The following is a 21,886-nucleotide window of genomic DNA, read 5'->3' as shown; positions in this document are numbered from 1 at the left end:
TCGTCGGCACGGCTAGGGTTATCAAATCCGACGACATCGTCCGCCCTGACGGAATCATCCACGGCATTGAGAAGCTCCTAATCCCTAAATCCGTCTAGCACGAATTCAATTCGCGCCGCAGTCTCACCGCCTGAAGAAATCCGCACCGCACCGGAAATGTCAACGGGTCAAAGTAAATTTCACCGCATCGGATTCCGGTGCCAGTACGGTGGGACGTTTTGCGGGACCCACAGGTAACCCGAGAAGCACGGCTGCAGCTTCGATTTCAAGTCGGTGGGGCGGGAGGCCATCGCGAAGGCCAATCCAGTGGTCAAAGCCGAGAAATTGGAGAGGATATGATGATGATGAAAGCTTGGATGAATGGATGGTGAATTCAATTAGGAAGAAATAATTGTTTATAAAAATAATCAGGGAATTAATTAGGGAGTATAAAATCAGAATTAAAAGTTTAATTTGGTCAAAATCGGGATTAAATCCATTGACCGTTAAGTTTTTAACGAAAATATTGACGGAGGACCAAAATGACCAAATTTTCATATGCGCAGGATAAAAAATCCAAAAGATATTGTTTAGGAATAAAAACTTAAAATGGTTATATGTTCATGATCAATTTGGCCTTTACTCTTTTTTTAATATATTTTTTGTACTTATTCCCCAGGCAAACAAACAATTGTAGTACTAGTATATTTTTAAACATATATACTACTCCCTTCGTCCCATTTAAAATGCAACGTTTACTTTTGCGCACTTATTTTGGAAAAATTATAATAAATAACTAAAGTGGTGAAAAAATAAAGTAAGAGAGAGAATAATGAAGAGGAAAGTCCCCTTTATATTATTCTCTTTTTTACTTAATTTTTTCTCCACTTTAATTATTTATTATTATTTTTTCAAAACATGTGTAAAAAAGTAAACGTTTCATTTCTAATGGGACAGAGGGAGTATTAAATAGTAGAAAAGAAATTAGTTACTTTAATTTGATTTTATTTCGATTTCACTTTTTTCAAACGGTATATAGATTGTAGATGTGTAGATTTTAATGAGGTGAAGAAGAAATTCACATATAGAAGATGGGCCTATTTTTGAACAAGGTCACCAAAATTTATTTCAGCATTTTTCTGTTTTTTAACAGTGATCAATGTTCATATAAAAAAAGGAATATTGGTCTCTAAAATAATGAACTTTGTCTAAAATTTGGTATTTTTTCCATAAACTTTGAAATTGGTCTATAATATCACATACTTTGCAATTTGTTTGATATTTTCCAAACTGAATATATATTCATCAAAATCTTATTTCACGTGAGCAATTGTGATACATTTTATGATATTTTAAATCACTTTTTAAGTTCATAACAAGTAAAATAAAAGGTCATGTTCAAAACTATATTGATTTAATTGTATCAAGTAAGCTAAAAGAGTCTCGTAAGTTAGTCAAATATAATGACAGACATGCCATGAGAAATACCAAACAAAGTACAAAGTTTGTGATATTATAGACCAATTTCAAAGTTCGTGGCAAATATCAAATTTAATTTTGAGCAAAGTTCATGATTTTAGGGACCAATATCACTGGAAAAAAGCATACAATATTTATGTCGGTGTATCGAAGATAAAATATAAGGAAATAGAATGAGAAAAATTTATCAATTTGAATTTGGTGAATAATTTCTGTATTTATTTCATTATGTTTGTACGAAACTCAAATAAAAAAAGTTCATTCTTTTTTCCTTATATTTTATCTTCATGAATGGTTATAGTTCTAAAGTATTATCCTTCTTCCTTGATTTATATTGTTCGACTGTAATTCCAAACGTGTGAGGAGGTAATTCTTTTTATATGGAGTATCTTCTTCCTTTTTATATTCTTGCACAAAAAGAAGCATATAATAGTAGCAAGGTTATGTTTAAAGTAAAAAATAAATGATTCTTTTCTTATTTAGTTTCATTCTTTTCATTTCATCGCACTATAAATAAAGAGATGATTTAATAATGAATTACTCCTATAGTACATAGCAAAATGCGAGCCATACGTATAAGAAAATTAGATCCAATTCTTGAAAAATCATATAAATTTCACAGTAAGCACAAGGAAGAAAACAACCTCGATCCCGACGACGGGAATTCGAGGCTATGCAGCGCCTGCAATATACCGATCTTCTCGACTCTGTGCAAAGCAACGGAGTCGGGAAGCGGTTATCTGCACGACCAATGCAGTGATCTGCCTATCGATTTAGACGGCAGTGATCTGCACCCTTCCCTGAGCCCCTCGAGAAGCGGCGCAATAATCTCCACGAAAGCAAATGCTCCAAATGCGACGCCGTTTGCGGGGATGTGGTGTACCGTTGTCGCGACGCGGTGTGCGATTTCCAGCTCGACGTGACGTGCGCTTGGACGGTCAAGATCTTGCACCGGAGCCATGACCACAGGATGGCAGTGATCCGCTGCTCTGCAGGCTTTCCCTGTGGTGCGTGTGGGACTGAGCATCGGCCGGGTCTGTTGTGGGCCCGGCCGATGACTTTGGCCTATGTATGCAGTGCATGTGATTTCTGGCTGCATCCGCACTGCGCTGCACTGCCAAATGCAATACAGCACCAGAGCCACAAGCACCCACTTCTTCTGAATTACGGGTCCAGATTGTCCACGGTTAGGTGTGCGGTTTGTAGAGATGTGGTCTCGAGTTGGGGGGTATATTCGTGCAATATGTGTCAGCACTATGTCCATATCATGTGCGCAGTCACAAACGACCAGAGCTTTGAATCAGGTTACCAATTACTTACTTGATTAGATTGAGTTATATTTTCACTCGTATCATTTAAAATATCCACATTTTTTTAATTGCCCATATTAAGATAATCTCTTTTCATATTTAATTTGGAATAAAACTTCTCTCTCACTCATTATTCCTAGCGGTTTCCAATAAATGTCAAATAACACTTTTATTATTTTTAATAAATTGACACTATTATAAAAGTAATACTCCCTCCGTCCCAGAAAAATTGTCCCAATTCATTTTTTTCACCCGTTTTGCAAAAATAATAATAAATAGGTCAAGTTAAAAGAGAGTAAAATAAGAGAAAGAATAATGTATGTAAGACTATTCTCTTCGTTATTCTCTCTTTTACTTTACTCTCTCTACTTTAACTATTCATTATTATTTTTGCAAAACAAATGTGAAAAAGAAAATGGGACAATCTTTTTGGGACGGAGGGAGTACTCCTTATGTCCCTTGTTAAATGACTCATACTCCCTGTTCCCTATAAATTATCCACTTTTGTCATATTCGTCTGTCCCTCACTACACTTTCATTTTTACCATAAATGGTAAGTAGGTCTCACATTACACTAACTCATTCCTCTTACATTTTATTAAAAAACTAATATATAAAAGTGAGACTTATATTTCAGTAACTTTTCCAACTCACTTTTCTTTACATTTCTTAAACCCGTGCCAGAACCAAAGTGAACAATTATTGGGGGACAGAGGGAGTACTCCTATTTCTTTTTGGGTGTCCCAAGTCATTTCCTTGTTTGACAATCTCTTTCTTTTACTTTTTTAGCATTATTCTCTCAACTATTATACTAATTTATACTCTCCACTTAACTAAACAGAACTTCAATTTTTTAAACTTGTGTGTGAAGTAATGCCTCACTTGGTGAGGGAGTACATAAAAGTAGGATTCACATTCAACTAACTTTATCAAAGACTGAATGAAGTACTCACTCGGTCCCATTAAAGATAACACACTTGAAGAATGACACGTGAATTTAGGTAGCGGCGGAGCTACGCTGAGGCAGGAGGGCCCTTGGCCCCTCAGCCTTTTACGGTTTACATCTATATACTCCCTCCGTCCCAAGATAAGCGACTAACATTCTTTTTTGGGGCGTTCCAAGATAAGTGAGCCATTTATTTTTTTGGTATTCTCACTCTTATATTATTAACTCTCTTACTTTATTCACTTTCCACTTTACTAACCTCATTTCCTTAAATCCCGTGCCGAAAAATTTGTGCTCACTTATCTTGGAATGGAGGGAGTAATATATATATACAACAATATTCAAGTATAATTATAGCTCAGTTCATTCCTTTGTTTGTCTACCGCCTATCAGATCTAGAGTTTGACCCTCTCTAGGCGCAGATTTGTTGCTTTTTTTTTCAATACTCCACTTTTATGTTTAATAGTTAATATTTAATACCCTAATATGTTATATACTACTCTATAAATTTATAATTTTTATTTCTTTCATTTCAAAATTTAAAATTATACGTATATGTAAGTAGTATAAAAAATTATTCTTTTAACCTCACACACATGTAAAATAAGATATAGTAATATCTTTTCTTTCATTTTAAAATTTTAATCTATAATATAGTATTTTTAATTTTCATTTATAGATTATGTTGATTTTCTAGCAACTAGTAATTTTATGAAAATAAATTTCATATTGAATTTCACGCACTAATATTTATTATCTTTACAATTTAAGAAAATAAATAAATTCATATTGAATTTATCTGCACATGTGTTTATAGTTTCTATTGTCCATGTTTTAAGTTTTTTCACTATTTATTTGTTCCTCTGAATGATCTCTCCTTTTGCTATGTGGCTATATGACTCATCGCTCTGAACAATATTGACATCAAAAAAATTGAACAATTATCACTCAGAAATTTGGGCACCTCATTATTAAATTCCTGGCTCTGCCATTGAGTTTAGGATATGTTGTTTTGTGTGTTAAATGGAGAGGGAAAATAATATATTTAATGTGAGATAACTTTTTCCAAAAAATAAAATGTGGCATCTTTTGTGGGACTAAATTAAAAAGGAAAGTGTGAAACTTATTATAGGGCGGAGGGAGTATATAGTACTCCCCCCTAACCCACAATAGATATCTAGATATCACACTATCATTTTAGTTTGAGTTACAACCGTTGTCACATTTCGTATTTAGGGAAAAAAGGTTCTTTCTTACATTAATATAGTATAAAAATATATTTTCTCTTTCTGTAGCAAACTACTTTCCTAAGCGTGATATCTATTATGGAAGAAGTATTTAATTATATTTTTCCATTTTACTTTATTACATTAAACAACTTCACTCAATATCTTTTGTGTGACATTCATTCATCTTTAACGAGACGAAGGGAGTATATTGCTTAACTCAAATGCCTCTTTTATCTGTGTAGTTATGCTTCGAGAAGCTTTCCAAAATAATCGAGTTCCTATGTTGGCTAATCTTCCGGTTCCTAACGAATACACAAGTTTTTTACGACACACATCAACAAATTGGATCTCAACCACAAGTACTGATGTAGGAAGGCGGCACCATCATCCACTAACTTTGCACAACAACTATCCCGTTTACGACGACAATGATGATGATGACGACGACGACGATGTCCACTGTCTCCCAAAATGCAACGTGTGCGTCCAGTTCATCTCACCGCCATTCTACACGTGCTCCCAGTGCCCGAGACTCTTCGTCCACGACTGTTGCACGTATTTCCTGCGCGAGCCAGATTTCTATCCCACATACACGCTGGACCAAACTAAGCCTTCCCTTGTCATCTCAGAAACCAACTGCTGCAGTCGCCTCACCAATGGCTACGGCTACGGTTCCCACGGATCCAAAGCGGACATATTGTGCTTCACATCGCCGGACTTGATCACGCACGCCGCCCACTCCAACACGCACGTGCTCCGCACCACGGACGTGCCAACGATATACATGAAAGAGGCGTGTCGCTGCTGCAACAAATTCCTCATCGGATTCTCCTACACTTGTACAACATGCCGCAATTTCAGCATACACGCCACGTGTGCACGCCTTCCCGCCACCGTCCGCCACGTGTACGACCCGCATCCCCTGGAGCTCGTCACAGCCCCACCTCCTCACAGGCAGTCGCAGGCCATCTGCGACGCCTGTGAGCAGGGGCTTGACGACACGCAGTGGTACTACAGTTGCGCGGAGTGCGAGCAGGCGTTCCACGTGGACTGCGTGCCCTGCTTAGATCACCTATCTTTGATCAAGTTTGAGATGACGGAGGTGTGTGTGGCGAGTCATGAATGCCCACTCACCCTCGTCCGCGGACACATGGTCCGCGGCCGACGGTGTGGGCATTGTGGGGAAGGCTACCGTAATAATATGGTGGCGTTCGAGTGCTTCAAATGTTATTTTAGCATTCATGTCAAATGTTCTGAGGATTTCTCTCAACTATTCAATGACGTGTCTGAGAGCACGAAGTTATCCTTATAAATGATTGTATCAATCTGTAAATATATTTAAGGGATGTTCGGTTAAGATTATATCTTGCGATTAAATATCTGTTGTGTTTGATTCATGAGATTGAATCTCACAACTTAATTCTAGATGAATAATCATATGATAATTAGTCATAGCCGCCTCCTCCAACTAAAATAACGTCACAATTCAATTCTAGATATTGATTATCATATGATAATTAGTCAGACAACCGAATGCCACTATACTATTTTAAATTGTTGATTATCATATGATAATTCTAGAGCACGAAGTTATCCTTACAAACGATGTAGTAATAAATTGTTGTAGCCAATAAAATTGTATTCATCCTTTGTGACCAAAAAACTGAATCCAAATTATGATGCAATAATGTTTTTTTTAATAATGGACTAAGATGTTTTCTAGGATATTTGCTCCCAACTTAATGTTTGAACTATATGTAATTATTAATTTTGTCCATAAGATGTTTTCTAAGCATTAAAACATAGTTTTTGTATGCCTTTATGTAAAATTCTAACATTAAATTACCCTTCTTCCTTTAAATTATATCTTGATCTTCAAGTAATTTACACAGTCAATTAATCTTCTACTATTGCACCTAAAAATGCTAGCCTGATTAGTACGTAACAGTAAAAAAAACAAATGATTCTTTACTTGTAGAGTTTTATTCTTTTCATGGCGTCACACTATATAAATGGACCATTTATCAAAGAATTAATGGTATTACTTCAGCTTCCTACGACATTTACATAAACGTCGTTCTCGACCAACAACAGATCTGAATTACGGGCCCACACCTTCTTCGTGGCGGTGTGCGATTTGTGGACACTTCTCACGCAAGGTCTCGAGTTGGGGGGTTCATTCGTGCAGATACTCCCTCTGTTCACGATTAAGTGTCTCACTTACTTTTTTTACTACTTTCGGTAATGAAGCTCACATTGACATTGCACTAACTCTTCCCACACTTCTGACTTCAATAACCTTTTTCTACTCGCTTTTTATTACTCCCTCCGTTCCCTCGTAGTTGAGGCAGAACTTTTCGGCACGGAGTTTAAGAAATGAATGTTGGGTGTGTTAAATAAATAAATAAATAAGTAAGAAAGAGAAAAAAGGTAGAGAGAATAAAATAAAAAGTGAATAAAGTAGAAAGAATAAAGTATGAGAGAGTAAAGTAAGAAAATTTAATAGTCGATGAAGAGACTTTTTTTTTTAGTTGAATTATTTTGTTAATCATATTTTATCTCTTAATCCATACGCTTCGTTATGTGTACAGTTCTGCAACATTTTCCGGTTATTGACGAATACGTACACCAGTATTGTACGGCACATAGCAAAGAGCACCCCCATCACAAGTGATGACGAAATGCAACACGAACATCCACCGACCCTACACTATGACTATCCCGTCTACAACGATGATGATGGCGACGACAAAGACGACGACGCTCACCAGCTCCCAGCATGTGACGCGCGTGTCCAATTCGAGGCTATGTTGTGCTTGCAGTCTACCAGTCGATGCGTTTGGTCTACATATGCAGTGAATGCCCCTATGTTTATTAATTTCATTGTATACAACAATTCCTATGTTTATTTCATTTATGTTCGTGATTATCTATATTTATTCCTTTTTTGGTATATCTTGCTCGGCATGTAATTCCAAACTTGTGATTATTTTAGGCGATATCCTTGCAAAAAAAGAAGCATATCGAGGTTATGCTTAAAGTAAAAAATAAATAATTCTTTTCGTGTTTAGAGTTTCATTCTTTCCATGTCGTAACACTACATAAATATACCAAATATTAATGAGTTAATGCATCCACTCGCGTAGCAAAATAATTCGCTATAAAAGAATGAGAAAATCAAATGAACGTGCTAAAAATGCTTACTTATTTCACAGCAAGCACAAGATAGAAAACGATCTCGATCCCGACGAGGGGAATTCGAGGCTATGCAGTGCCTGCAAACTACCGATCTTCACGACTCCGTTCAAAGCAAAGGAGTCGGGAAGCGGTTATCTGCACGACCAGTGCAGCAATCTGCCTATCGATTTACACCCTTCCTTGGATCCCCTCCAGAAGCAGCCTAATCTCGACGAGAGCAAATGTGGGGATGTGATGTACCGTTGTCGCGACGCAGAGTGCGATTTCCAGCTTGCCGTGACGTGCACTGGGCCGGTGAAGATCCTGCACCGGAGCCACGACCACAGGCTGACTGTCAACCGCTGCTCCAGAGGCCTTTTCTGCAGTGCATGTGAGACCGAGCATCGGCCGGGTCTGTTGTGGGCCCAGCCAACGCCTTTGGTCTACGGATGCAGTGCACGTGATTTCTGGATGCATCCGCACTGCGCTGCGGTGCCAAATGCAATCCAGCACAAGCGCCACCGCCATCCGCTCCTTCTCGATTACAGGGGCCAGATCGTCGTGGTGTCAGTGTGAGATGAGTCAAGACATGGTCTTGAGTTGGGGGTTTTATTCGTGTAATGTGTGTGATTACGATCTCCATATCATCTGCGCCGTCTTAGATGACCATAGTTTCAAACCAGGTAAGCAGTTACTTGATTACATTAAATAATCTCATTCCAGATATCCACCTTTCTTTTACTTGTTCCAGTTATTTTCCATTTATGGAATAAAACCTCTCATTATTACTCCCTCTGGTCCCTATTAAGTGTCTCATATTTTTTTTTGGACGGTCCTCAATAAATATTTCTTTTCACTTTTATTACTTTATTAAGTACTCTATATATTCCACTAACTCATTTTGTTTACAATTATAAAAAAAACTAATAAGTACTCCCTCGTTCCATAGTAATAGAGTCATTTTGTCATTTTGGTACGTTCCATATTAATAGAGTCATTTCTCTTTTTAGTAAAAGTCAATTACCCTCTCTTATTTTTTTCTTTTTTCATCTCTCTACCTTTTTCATTTTCCACTTTATTCTCCTAACTCACCTACCACAATTTTTCTTTATCTCCGTGCCTAAAAGAAACTCCTCCATTACTATGGAATGGAGGGAGTAGTATATAAAGCATGGTTCACATTTCACTACCTTTTTCTACTCATTGTCTTTCACAAAGTCAAATTATTTTTATAACCTCACCGGTCAAACATGGGACATTTAATGGGGACCAGGGAGTAATATACGGGTATTTGACATCCAAATGCGTCCTATAACTGTACCACAGTTCTGCTCCGAGAAGCTATGCAAGAAAATCGAGTTCCAAAATTGGTTCATTTTCCGGTACCTGACGAATACACAAGTATTCTACGACACATAGCAAAATGCACCACCTCCCCAAGTGATGACATAGTGCAACACCAACATCCACTAACCTTGCACCACGACTATCCCGTCTACAACGATGACGAGGAGATCAACAACGACGGCGACGTTCACCGGCTCCCTAAGTGCAATGGGTGCATTCAATTCATCTCACCTCCATTCTACACCTGCTCCCGATGCCCGAAACTCCTTCTCAATGATTGTTGCGTGCGTCTCCCGCGCAAGAGAGCGCTCCGCCCGCTCAAGGGTTCCCTGGAAATAGGGTGGCTCAGCCGTTCCACAGGTAAGCTCATCGGCCTAAATAGCCGAGACGAGTCTTCCCATGGCATCTCAAAAACCCTGTGCTGCAATCGCCTTACCAACGGATTCACCTACTCCCACCGCGAAATGAACAGGGACATCATCTGCAGCTTCATGCCTGACGCGATCACGCACACTTCCCACGCCAAGACGCACGTGCTCCGCTCGTACGTACACCCATTAGAATATGAGGTAGCGACGTGCCGCTGCTGCAACGGATTTCTAAGGGACATATCCTACAACTGCACCACATGCCGCAATTTCAGCATACACGCCACGTGTGCATGCCTTCCCGCCACCGTCCACCACGTGTCCGACCTGCACCCCCTGGAGCTCGTCACGGCCCCACCTCCTCACATGCAGTCGCAGACGGAGACCTTCTGCGATGCATGTGAGCAGGGCCTTGACTGCACGCAGTGGTACTATGGCTGCGCGGATTGCGAGCAGGCGTTCCACGTGGACTGCTTAGATCAACTATCTTTCATCAAGTACGAGATTGCAGAGGTGCATGAGGCGTATCATAAATGCCCACTCACCCTCGGTCCGCGGCCGTAGGTGTGGCTGTTGTAGGAAAGGCTATGAGGAAGGTCGTGATATTCTGGCGCTCGAGTGCTTCAAATGTGATTTCAGCATCCATGTTAGATGTTGCGATGACTACTATAAACTCGTTAGCGTGTCTGCCAGGTTGAAATTTGTTAAAATTTTAATATCTTGTCCCACATCGGCTTGGTGATGATCCTATCTCTTCTATATAAGGATGGATAACCCTCCCTCTTATGAGGTCTTTTAAGGGGTGAGTGGTCCATTTCTAATATGGTATCAGAGCGGGCCCAAGCCGATGATGGATTTATCTCTTTATTTCTTCTCTTGCCTACCCACGTGATGGAAGTCCGATGTGTCATTCTGGCCCATACGTGAGGGGGCGTGTTAAAATTCTAATATCTTGTCCCATTGCCTACCCACGTGATGGAAGTCCGATGTGTCATTCCGGCCCACACGTGAGGGGGCGTGTTAAAATTCTAATATCTTGTCCCACATCGGCTTGGTGATGATCCTATCTCTTATGAGGCCTTTTAAGGGGTGAGTGGCCCATTTCTAATAAAATTATACTAACAAAATATCTATGAAATTGTTGCATCCAATAAAAATGAATTTCATTCTTTTCTAAATAGACCATCATACATTCACGTATGTAGCAAAATGAATTTTTTGAACCAAATCTTTTTTGCTTTTTCTTGGGCTCAGAAGTAAAATTGAAAAATAAAGATCTGTTTTGATATTTATCATTTTTCAGGTATTCGTGGTGATAGTTTATCAAATTTAAGAACATCAAATATATCCACGAGTTTAAAAATTACTATTATTGTTTTGGTTAAAAAGACTAGTGCTATTCTAACTAGAAAAGGCCAAACACTAAGTCAGACACCTACCTTAATTAATTGACGAAATTGAAAAAAAAATATTGCAGAATAGTAGTATTTCTAATAATAATGGTCCCATTCAAATTCAGATTCAAAGATACATCAAGTAAAAGGACAACCATTATTAGTTACATCAAAATATGATGGTAGTACTAATAATAGTTAAATAAATAACACGTGACCCTGCTCTTTCATAGTGATAATCCATAAATAAAGTACAACTATATTGTAAAAAAGTAGGACTGATTTTGAGATTTTTTGTGGTTTTTAAATGAAAATGTGATTTTTGAAAAATTGGGTACTAAAAAGGTGAAAACCTCATTTTTTAGGTATTAATTTTGTAGTTCACTCCACGTACTACTACTCGATCTACTCGATCGAGGTAGAAAGGGCCACACACATTAACTAATTAAATTTCAAATATAATTGGAATGAGATTCTTTTCACGGTATAACTCACATTATTCATCGTCACTCAATCAATCATAATACATAGTACGATTCATGCATGATTTGCTACTCATGACTCGTAATCATGCTATACACAATTTGTCCTATTATACTACCCACGATCTACTCCATATGTCCCATGTCATGATATTTTTCTATTTCCGTCCGTTTCAAAAAAATTGTCGCATTTTACTTTTAACCATTTTTTGTAGTGAACCATATATTCCACTAACTCATTCTCACTCATATTTTATTATAAAACGAATATATAAAAGTAGGACTCACATTCCACTAACTTTTTTAACTCACTTTCCATTACATTTCTTAAAATCCGTGTCCGATCAAAGTGTAACAAAACTTATGGGACGGAGAGAGTACTAAAATGCATATTATTATAAGTATAACATAGGAGTCATGTACCTTTTTTAATGTTCAGTTCAAGAAACAGTGGTTGACGAGTTGTTTATACAGTAGTATTCCATTACATAAATTTTGCGTAGGTGGAGCTAGGATTTCACTTGAGGAGGGGCAAAAATATATTATGTAGAAAAATTTTATGCATTTGAGAGGTGCATCTAGAGTATTTTGTTAATATAATTGAGAATTTTTATGTAAAAGTACAGGGGGGGGCGGGGGGGCATTTGACCTTGCTCCATACATGCTGGCTCCGCCCCTGGACTGCACATAACATCATAATCTATATATATCTGATTGTGCAGTCATGAAACTACTCTAGAAATTACCTTAAAGTTGTTTTTGGCTGAAACTGATAAGATGTTTTTTTTTTTAAATTGTTATTGTACTATTATTGTGTAGGTTTTGATAATGCACACAATAGATCCAGTAGTCTGCTATTGTAATCTGATTGGTGTGTGCACATGCATTAGAATGGTTAGACAATCAAGAATGGTTAGACAATCAACAACTATGTGCTTTGTATGTGATCGAGAGATGCATTTGCTAGAGAGGGCTTGGGTCAGCAAAATTAGGGAGTCGGTCTCGAAGTGTTGGGAGGAGACTCTACAATCAACATGTTAGATATGTAGATAGGGGGTCTACCCAATAGATGAACATGAATCCCAGATGATACCCGTGATCCATGCTAACGGATCCATATCCATACCTTTCATAGATTGTTTGAAAAACCTTCCCTTATTGCTTTTTTGGTTGTTTGTTCTTGTTTATCTCTGTTTGCTACCTTATCCCTTGTTTTAGTTAAGAAAAACCAAAACCTCATCATTAGTCTAAATAGTATTCCCTCCGTGCCATAATGATGTCACACTTTCCTTTTTAGTTTGTCCTACAAAAGATGTCACATTTCCTCTTTTAGAAAAAGTTTCCTCTCACATCAATTATAAAATTATATTTTCTGTCACCACTTAACACATAAAATAACATCCCCTAAAATCTCGTGTCATCTCCCAAATGTGACATCTACTATGGGACAGAGGGAGTACATCATTTGACATTGTATCATAGTATTCATTCTAACATTTTAGTTCTTGTGGATTGATAACTTAGCTTGTCACATGCTACATACCCCGTACACTAGCGGGTGACATTAGGATTTACAAAATTAGCATGAATCATTAGACTTTAATGGGTGAAAGATGAAACTCACATATAGAACATGGGCCTATTTTATGAACAAGGTCATCAAAATTTAATTTTGCATTAATTAATATTTTTTTATTTTTTAATACTCCCCCTGTCCATGAAAAATAGTCACATTTTTAAAAATGAAAAATTTATCTCTCATACTTTACTACCATTTCTCTCGTTTCTCATACTTTACTCATTTTCTCTCTCTCTTATTTTACTCATTTTTTTCTTTAGCTTTTACTCGACTTTTTTCATTAAAATTTATTTTATCCACAAATGAGACTATTTTTTATAGACAGGAAAATGGATGTATTAGGATCAATGATGGTCATAAAGAAAAAAAAGTCACACACACATTTATGTCGGTGCTATAGAAGATAAAATATAAGGAAATAGAATGAGAAAAAATTATTAATTTGAATTAGGTAAATAATTTCTATATTTATTTCATTATATTATGTTGGTACGAAACTAAAAAAAAAAACAACAATCGCAGATTAGTGACAGAAATTAGTGACTAGCGGAAATTTCAGGGATTAGTGACATATAAGCGATTGAAAAATGTCAGTCACTAATTCGTGACAGAATAGTCCGTCAATAATCCGAATTTACCATGGCTGCCGCCTATGATTTTCCATCACTGTAACTTTAGTGACAGAAATCCGTCACTAATTATTTTTTACTAACAAGTTTATTATTGATGGAGCTGTTAGTACTTAATCTGTCACTAAATCTATTAATTGCCTAAATTTTGCTGATTAGTGACGGAGTATATCCGTCACTAAATCGCGAGTTTTTTTGTAGTTAAGTATATTTATTCTTTTTTTTTCCTTATAATTTATCATCATAAATGTTCTTTGAATTATGGTTCTCAAGTATCCTTCTTCCTTTTTATATTATCTTGTTCGACTAGTAATTCCAAACGTGTGAGGAAGTAATTCTTTTAATATTCTTGCACAAAAAAGAAGCATATCATTCTTATCTTATACTCCTTCCGTCCCCAAAGAATATGCACTTTGGGTTCAGCATGAGTTTTAATGCAAAATTAGTAAATTTAGAGAGAGGTAGAGAGAAAAAGTAAATAAAGTATTGTTGATGGAGAATGAATCTCACCTCATTACAGAGAAAAAAGTTTCAAAATTAGAAAGTCCATTTTCTTGTGGGACGGAGGGAGTACTACCAACAAGGTGATGCATAAAGTAATTGGAAACGTGTGATTGTAATTCTTTAATAAAGTCAAAATTAAGTTTAGTGTTCATTCCTTTCATGTTGTGACACTATATAAGTAGACCATGTATTAATAAATTAATACATCCACACATTTAGAAAAATGGAACTGTTTAATTTCGAACCCATTATCTTGAGAAATCTTCATCCAAAAGAAATTGATCTGTCTACTGCAAAATCTATATTTCACAAGGAAGAAAACAAGATCGATCCTGACGACAGGAATTCGAGGCTATGCAGCGCTTGCAATTTGCCGATCTTCGCGACTCGTTCTCAAGCAACGGAGTCGGGAAGTGGTTACCTGCACAACCAGTGCAGTAATCTGCCAATGGATTTAGATGGCAGCGATTCGCACCCTTCCTTGGAACCCCTCCAGAAGCTGCCTAATCTCCGAAAAGGCAGCTGCTCCAACTGCGACGCTGCTTGCGGGGATGTGTTGTACTGTTGTCGCGGCCCGGGGTGCGGTTTCCAGCTCGACGTGAAGTGCGCTTTAACGGTCAAGATCCTGCACTGGAGCCACGACCACAGGCTGATGGTCATCCGCTGCTCAGCAGCGGATGCTTCCTTTGCCTGCTGTGCGTGTGGGACCGGGCATAGTCTGGGGCTGTCGTGGGCCCCGGCTACGCCTTTGGTCCACGTGTGCGGCACATGTGGTTTCTGGTTGCATCCACACTGCGCTGCACTGCCAAATGTAATAGAGCACCAGTGCCACAACCACCCACTTCTTCTGAATTACGGACGCAGGTGTCCACGTCACCACGTGTCAGTGTGCGATTTGTGGAAAGAAGGTCTCGAGTTGGGGGGTTTATTCGTGCACTATGTGTGAGTACTATGTCCACATCATGTGTGCCGTCACTGAAAGGCAGAGCTTCAAATCAGGTGAATTGATGCTTAGATTTAAGATTTTCTTTTGTCAGTCCAGTCCGCTAATAAATATCTCATTTCATTTTTACTATATTTATGCGGCAGTTCTGCTTCGAGAAGCTTTTTGAGACGGTCGATTTCCACACATCGTTCATTTTCCAGTTCCCGATGAATACACAAGTATTGTCCGACACATAACCAAAAATACACCCACCACAAGTGATGGCATACTGGAGCACGAACAGCCACTAAACCTGCACCATGAGTATCCCATCTGCAAAGAGGCCGATGACGACGAAGTTAATAGCCCCCCAACCTGCAACGCGTGCATCCAATTTATCTCACCTCCATTCTACACGTGCTCTCAGTGCCCGAAACTCTTCCTCCACGACAGCTGCGCGCTTCTCCCGTCCGTGCTGAGTCAAAACCCCATCGGCATTGCCCTCCAACTCATCGACCTACAAAAGTCTTTGAGAAAAATCGAAGAAACCACGTGCTGCCATCGCAACACAAACGGATCCATGTATTGCCGTTACGAAACCAGCATGGATGTCTTGTGCGCCCTGATGCATGTATTGCCGGCACGACGCACGTGCTTCTCCGCTCCTCCAACGAGCTGGAAGCATGCCGCTGCTGCGGTGGATCCCTGAGCAGGCGCATCTCCTACAAATGCGGGACGTGCCGCATTTCAGCATACACGGCACGTGCGCGCGGCTCCCCGCCACCGTCCGCCACGTGTGCGACCCGCATCCTCTGAAGCTCGTCACGGCCCCAAGATCTACTGCGAGGAGGGCCTTGACGAGACGCAGTGGTACTACGGGTGCGTGGAGTGCGAGCAGGAGTTCCACGTGGAATGTGTGCCGTGCTTGGATAAGCTATCTTTGGTCAAGTACGAGGTTGCAGAGATGCGTGGGAGATTTCATAAATGCCTTCTCACTCTGGTCCGCATGCATTTGGTCTGTGGCCGTCGGTGTGAGAGGCGTGGGAAAGGGTACATAAGGCATCGTGATAGTCTTGCGTTGGCGTGCTTCGAATGCAATTTTAGTATCCATGCTACTTGTGCCTTTAGTATATATGGCTATGGCGGAAAGATAATCACTAGTTTGTAGTCAAGGATATCTTTGGTCAATCTAACCATCTAGGAAATTATAATGAATGAGTCATGTTTCCACCAAAAAAAATACATTGAGACAAGATATAATACCATTTGATATATGGGCAGTGATACATTATCAAAAATTGTATATACAAAGTTGGGATATACTATTTGTCAATTTCTATCATTTGCATTAGTATATATTTTGAATATATAATTAATAATACAATTGAAGAATGTGTCATAGGTGGGCGCCGAGTGGGACGACCTTCCATAATCAAATTACCTCTAGTATGCTATCATTTGATGCACTATCCGATACAATTAAACTATTAAAGGATATGTCACATGTTGGGTGTCACGAGTTGCTATCATCGGACCATCCCTATTATCATATTAGTATTATTCAACGCACTACGAAAATAATTATGACATTTAAATATTTTAGTGAAATATTAAAATTATAGTGATTTATCTTATAATTTCAACTTTTCTTTATTTTATCAATTTGTGGAGCTATACATTATAAGATTGTATTATATATATTGAGTTCAACAATCTTCCATCATCTTATCCTTATTACATTAGTAATAGTAATATTTTATAGCAATGTCATACATCCACATAATATCATCCAATAGTAATAATTTCTTAATTATATAAAATATTCATTTTGAAACTCAAACCTACTACGGTTTTCGAAAGAAATCTATGAAACCAACTGCTGTCATCGCGTCACAAACGGATCCATCTATTCGCATAACGAAACCTACACGGACGTCTTGTGCGCCCTGATGCCGACCTCCATCACGCACGCCGCGACGCACCGCGCACGTGCTCCTCCGCTCCTCCAACGAGCTCGAAGCATGCCGTGTGTTAATACATTTTATTTGATTAGAAAATTTATTTTTTACATTAGATCCTTATATTGATTCAGATTGATTTAAGAGGCTATTTGATTGGACATTTGTGTGACTGATTTTAGAATTTAATTAGTTTTTATGCTAATTTTTTTATATTTATTTTAAAATTAATTCAGTTATAATATCAATTCAAAAATTATTAGAAAAATGAAAAAAAATTATAAGTTGGTAACATGCAGTATTAATAAATTTTTCATTTTTCCGAAATTCCATAAATGGATATTGCAATTGAATTAATTTTTAAATGAATAGGAGAAAAAAAAAACGAATTTAAGTAACAAAATAATTTATTTAAATTCTGAAGATTGATAAATTAAGATTCAAACAAATTAAAAAAAAAAACTATAAAACCTCTTAAATAAAAGTGCATTAATATAAAAATCTAATGAACCAAAAATTTGTAAAAATGACCTGATGAAAAAATAAATATATTAATAAGAAAGGACATGATGAAATTTTTTTTGTGTGTAAATAACTAATAAAACATGTATTAATAACAATGACCTCTAAATGTATTTTGACTAAATAATTTATAAGAGTATCATATTATCATTGCATACATCACAATGATTAATGCATGTGATTTTGGAAATAGCTGAAGCTGGTCAGGTTAAGTGAATCTGAGACACTGAAATATTGGCTTGTAATTTTCACTCTTTCTCTATGCCTAACATGGCCACATAACAAAATTCCTTAATTATTAAAGGCAAAACATATTCGTAGGTCCTTATACTTTAATCAAAATGTTTATTATGTCCTTGTACAATTTTTTCATTTTAGTAGGTCCTTATACATTTCTCATAAATTTTATCACATCCTCGTATAATTTTTTCGTTTTAGTAGGTCATTATACTTTGATTATAAATTTTATTAGGTCCTTATACAATTTTTTATTTCAAGATATTCTTTTACTTTTATCTTAGATAATAATTTATATTTAATTAAATTTAATGAACCTTTTAATTTTATTATTTAACTTATCTTATGATTATAAATATTCAGGGAAACATATCTTTCAATATAAATATAAATAATCAATTGAAAATTCGGATAGTTATTCTAAAAAAAAACTCTGATTTTAACCTTCAATCATCCCGGTTAATCTTTTTATTATTCTCTACAACTTATTGAGATTATTGGATAACAAGATGATATTATCTTTATAGACTATGCTAAGTTAAATAATGGAATATTAAAAAGTTCATTAAGTTTAATTAAATTTAGATTATTATCCAAGATAAATGTAAAAAAGTCCCTAAAATAAAAGATTGTACAAGGACCTAATGAAATTTATGATATAAGTATAAGGACCTACTAAAACAAAAAATTGTACGAGGACCTGATAAAAATATTGTGAAAAGTATAAGGACCTATTAAAATGAAAAAAATGTACAAGGACCTAATTAACATTTTGACTAAAGTATAAGGACCTAAGAATGTGTTTTGCCATTATTAAATACTCCATCCATCCCATAAGATGACAAGAGTATGCACACTCTTTGCTTTTTAGTCTGTTAATATAAAATGCATTCATGGTAAATATTTTTTGAATATATGCTTATTCAAAAAAATATCTATAGACTGTTAGGCCATGTTTGGTTGGCAGGATTCTGGCTGGGAAAGTAATCTGATTCCTTAAATTTTAAATTTCTGTGTTTGTTTGGATTTTTAATCAAACTGGGAAAGTAATCAGAATCCGAGAACAAGGAAAGTTAGTACAACTTTCCAGGATTATGAATCCTAGCTTTTCTTAGGTATTCTTTTTCCTAGTTTTAGGATTCTTACATATTTAATGCAATATAGTATAGTTTTTTTTAATTATTATTATTAGTAATTATAATGTTTTAAAAATAATTTAAAATTATAAATCATACTCCTTAATTTCACTATAATAAATAATTATAATTAAAATTATCATAATTATAACTATATTTTATAATAATTCATGATAGTAGTTAATAATTTATTAAATAGTTAAAATATAATTATACAATATAACGTGTAATAAATAATAATAATTATATTTTATAAATTAATAATTAATCAACAAAGTCATAGTGCAATTTTAATTTATAAATTTTTTTCAATTATAATATCTATAAATATTATAATTATAATATAATAATTATTATATTTATTATTATAATAAATGAGTATAATACTTCATGTAACTACAATTATAATTATAATTATATTTTATATATTATGATGAATAATCCATATTTAAACTATCCGAAGTAATAAAAATATAATAATATAATTATTATTATTTGTAATTAATAATTTATTAAAATTTTATATTATTATTCTTTTTTATAAATAAAAAATAATGAGTGTATTTTTAGTTTGGTGTTTAAATTATATATAAATTACAGAAAAGTAAAGTTACTAGGAATCATATTCCCAGGATTTATTTTCCAAGGAATCATTTTCCTTGCCAACTTTACTTTTCCGCCAACCAAACATGGCCTTAGAGTTTATTTTATTTGAATAAATATTTTGGCACAAAAATAATTTAGTGTATATTACGTTTTCATAATTTAAAATATGATTTTATTGGCGTTAGGTAACACTTGTATGATCGCATTTTATTGGACTTTTCAGGTGGGCTTAGGCCCAAAACTCAAGGCAACGTTTTAGTGGGCCTAATCACGTTGATGTTATTGTTAGCTACTGGGCCATCAATTCCACTACCCCGTGAATCAACAACTCGATTCGCTATCTATCCTACAATATATACTATACTCCATCCGTCCATTAGGAGTCCTATTTGAGTTTAATAACCGATTTTAAGAAATACAAAGAAAAGTGAGTGGAAAACAATAGTAGAATATAAAACTCATTTTTATGAGTTAATGGAAAATGGGTCAACTTACTATTTATGGTAACAGTGAACCGAGATTCTTAATAGCGGACGGATGAAGTACGATAGATAGCGAATAAGAGGTGTGATCCGATGCTAACTTTCTTAAGTTAACTAGTTAATAATATAAGAAAAAGTTAGCATCCCACTCAAGAATAATATATAAGGACTAGAAATTGTCCATTTAGTGCGTGTACAAGTATTTATGCAATAATAAGGAGATTGAGCCCACCATTAAACCCCATCATCCAATGTAACAAATTGGATATTTGATCTGCCAAGATTGTGTACAACTAATAAATTTTCAGTTGAAATTTCATTGATAAACCATTGAATGTATAGTTATAGGTCAAAACTTGTTTAAATTTTAAATTATATTCTCATGTGTTTCATATCCAAACTTAAATTTACAATATGTTGAAAGTTTGTGACTACTGAAAAAAAAAATCCAAAAAATTAAAAATACATAATAGTTGAACCAATCAAAACTTAAACAATCACTGCACACCCAGACAGCTCTGTCTTGGACTAGATAGCCATCGCCGAAATTAAAATAAATAGAGTTTGGTTGACTAATTTTTAATGGATGAATAAATTTTATTTAAAAATTGACTATTTGTATGAATAAATTTATTTAAAAATGACTATATTTGTATAGGATGAATAAATTTTTTTTTAAATGACTATTTGCATAGGAGGTGAGCTCATTCACCCGCGGTTTTTTATCCATCTTTCCCTTCATTATTTGACATTACTTTTTACTTCATCTCTTAATTAAAAGAAAGCATCTGCAACTCTCCATCTTTTATCCATCTCTTCCCTTCACTATTTATGGGTCCTATAAATTTATTTTATTTTTATTATTTTCCAACTAATTTAATTTACGTTCAGATTAAATATTATTTGAATACTAAAATTCATATATTTTATTGAAAAACATGATAATTACATATTTAAAATCCTAGTATTACAACTTATTTTATGTGAGGAAATACATTGTCCTAAAATCGAAGGACACATGGAAAATTAGCAGTCCCATTGACCTTTCTGCTCTCTTTTCGTAGAAATGATAAAAAATAGTTAAAAATGAGAAATGATAAAAAATAGTTAAAGAGAATAATATAGAGAAGAGTCTTATCTAAATTATTGTATCTCTTAATTTACCATTTCTCCACTTTAAAAAGAGGGCAGAATAATCAATGGGACTGCTAAAGCGGGACGAAAAGAGTACTAACTAGATTAGGTTTAAAGTGCAAGGGCGTATTGATAGAGCGATAATGTAACTCTCTCAGTGCAACATCCCAACGGGTGGGAACAAATTAAGCATTTACATAATTCCAAACGTGCGAGTCATTGTAAAGAAGTGAATCTTTGATATATTCTTGCGCCAAAAGAGTCTTATCATTCTTATCTTATAGATACAGCAAGGTAATGCATAAAGTAAAAAAATTTTAATGATTCTTTTCTTGTTTAGAGTTTCATTCTTTTCCTGTCGTGACACTATACTATAAATACACCATTTTTTAATGAATTTAATACATCCATGCGTGTAACAAAATGCCCCTGTTCATTAGATCCACTTACTGAAAAATCATAT

The 21,886-nt window shown here is 35.7% G+C and overlaps 3 protein-coding genes across 3 annotated transcripts; all 3 read left to right on the top strand.

Moving 5' to 3' along the window:
- Window positions 1–2,259: 2,259 nt before the first annotated feature.
- Window positions 2,260–6,322, top strand: LOC125216536. The gene is made up of 2 exons (XM_048118275.1): window positions 2,260–2,762; window positions 5,186–6,322. Exons 1-2 carry the CDS (start codon window positions 2,429–2,431, stop codon window positions 6,253–6,255), a joined length of 1,404 nt encoding a protein of 467 aa, XP_047974232.1. The 5' UTR covers window positions 2,260–2,428; the 3' UTR covers window positions 6,256–6,322.
- A 3,141-nt stretch (window positions 6,323–9,463) lies between these two features.
- On the top strand, window positions 9,464–10,399 carry LOC125210014. Its single transcript, XM_048109589.1, has one exon. It carries the CDS (start codon window positions 9,464–9,466, stop codon window positions 10,397–10,399), a length of 936 nt encoding a protein of 311 aa, XP_047965546.1.
- A 4,247-nt stretch (window positions 10,400–14,646) lies between these two features.
- LOC125210013 lies at window positions 14,647–16,057 on the top strand. Its single transcript, XM_048109588.1, has 2 exons — window positions 14,647–15,331; window positions 15,570–16,057. The coding sequence occupies exons 1-2, from the start codon at window positions 14,647–14,649 to the stop codon at window positions 16,055–16,057; spliced, it is 1,173 nt and encodes a 390-aa protein (XP_047965545.1).
- Window positions 16,058–21,886: the final 5,829 nt, after the last annotated feature.

Source organism: Salvia hispanica, chromosome 3 (genome assembly GCF_023119035.1).
Source record: "Salvia hispanica cultivar TCC Black 2014 chromosome 3, UniMelb_Shisp_WGS_1.0, whole genome shotgun sequence".
Lineage (NCBI taxonomy): Eukaryota > Viridiplantae > Streptophyta > Magnoliopsida > Lamiales > Lamiaceae > Salvia > Salvia hispanica.
The sequence above is the reverse complement of the archived record's forward strand: the minus strand, read 5'-3'. Positions and strand labels throughout refer to the sequence as shown.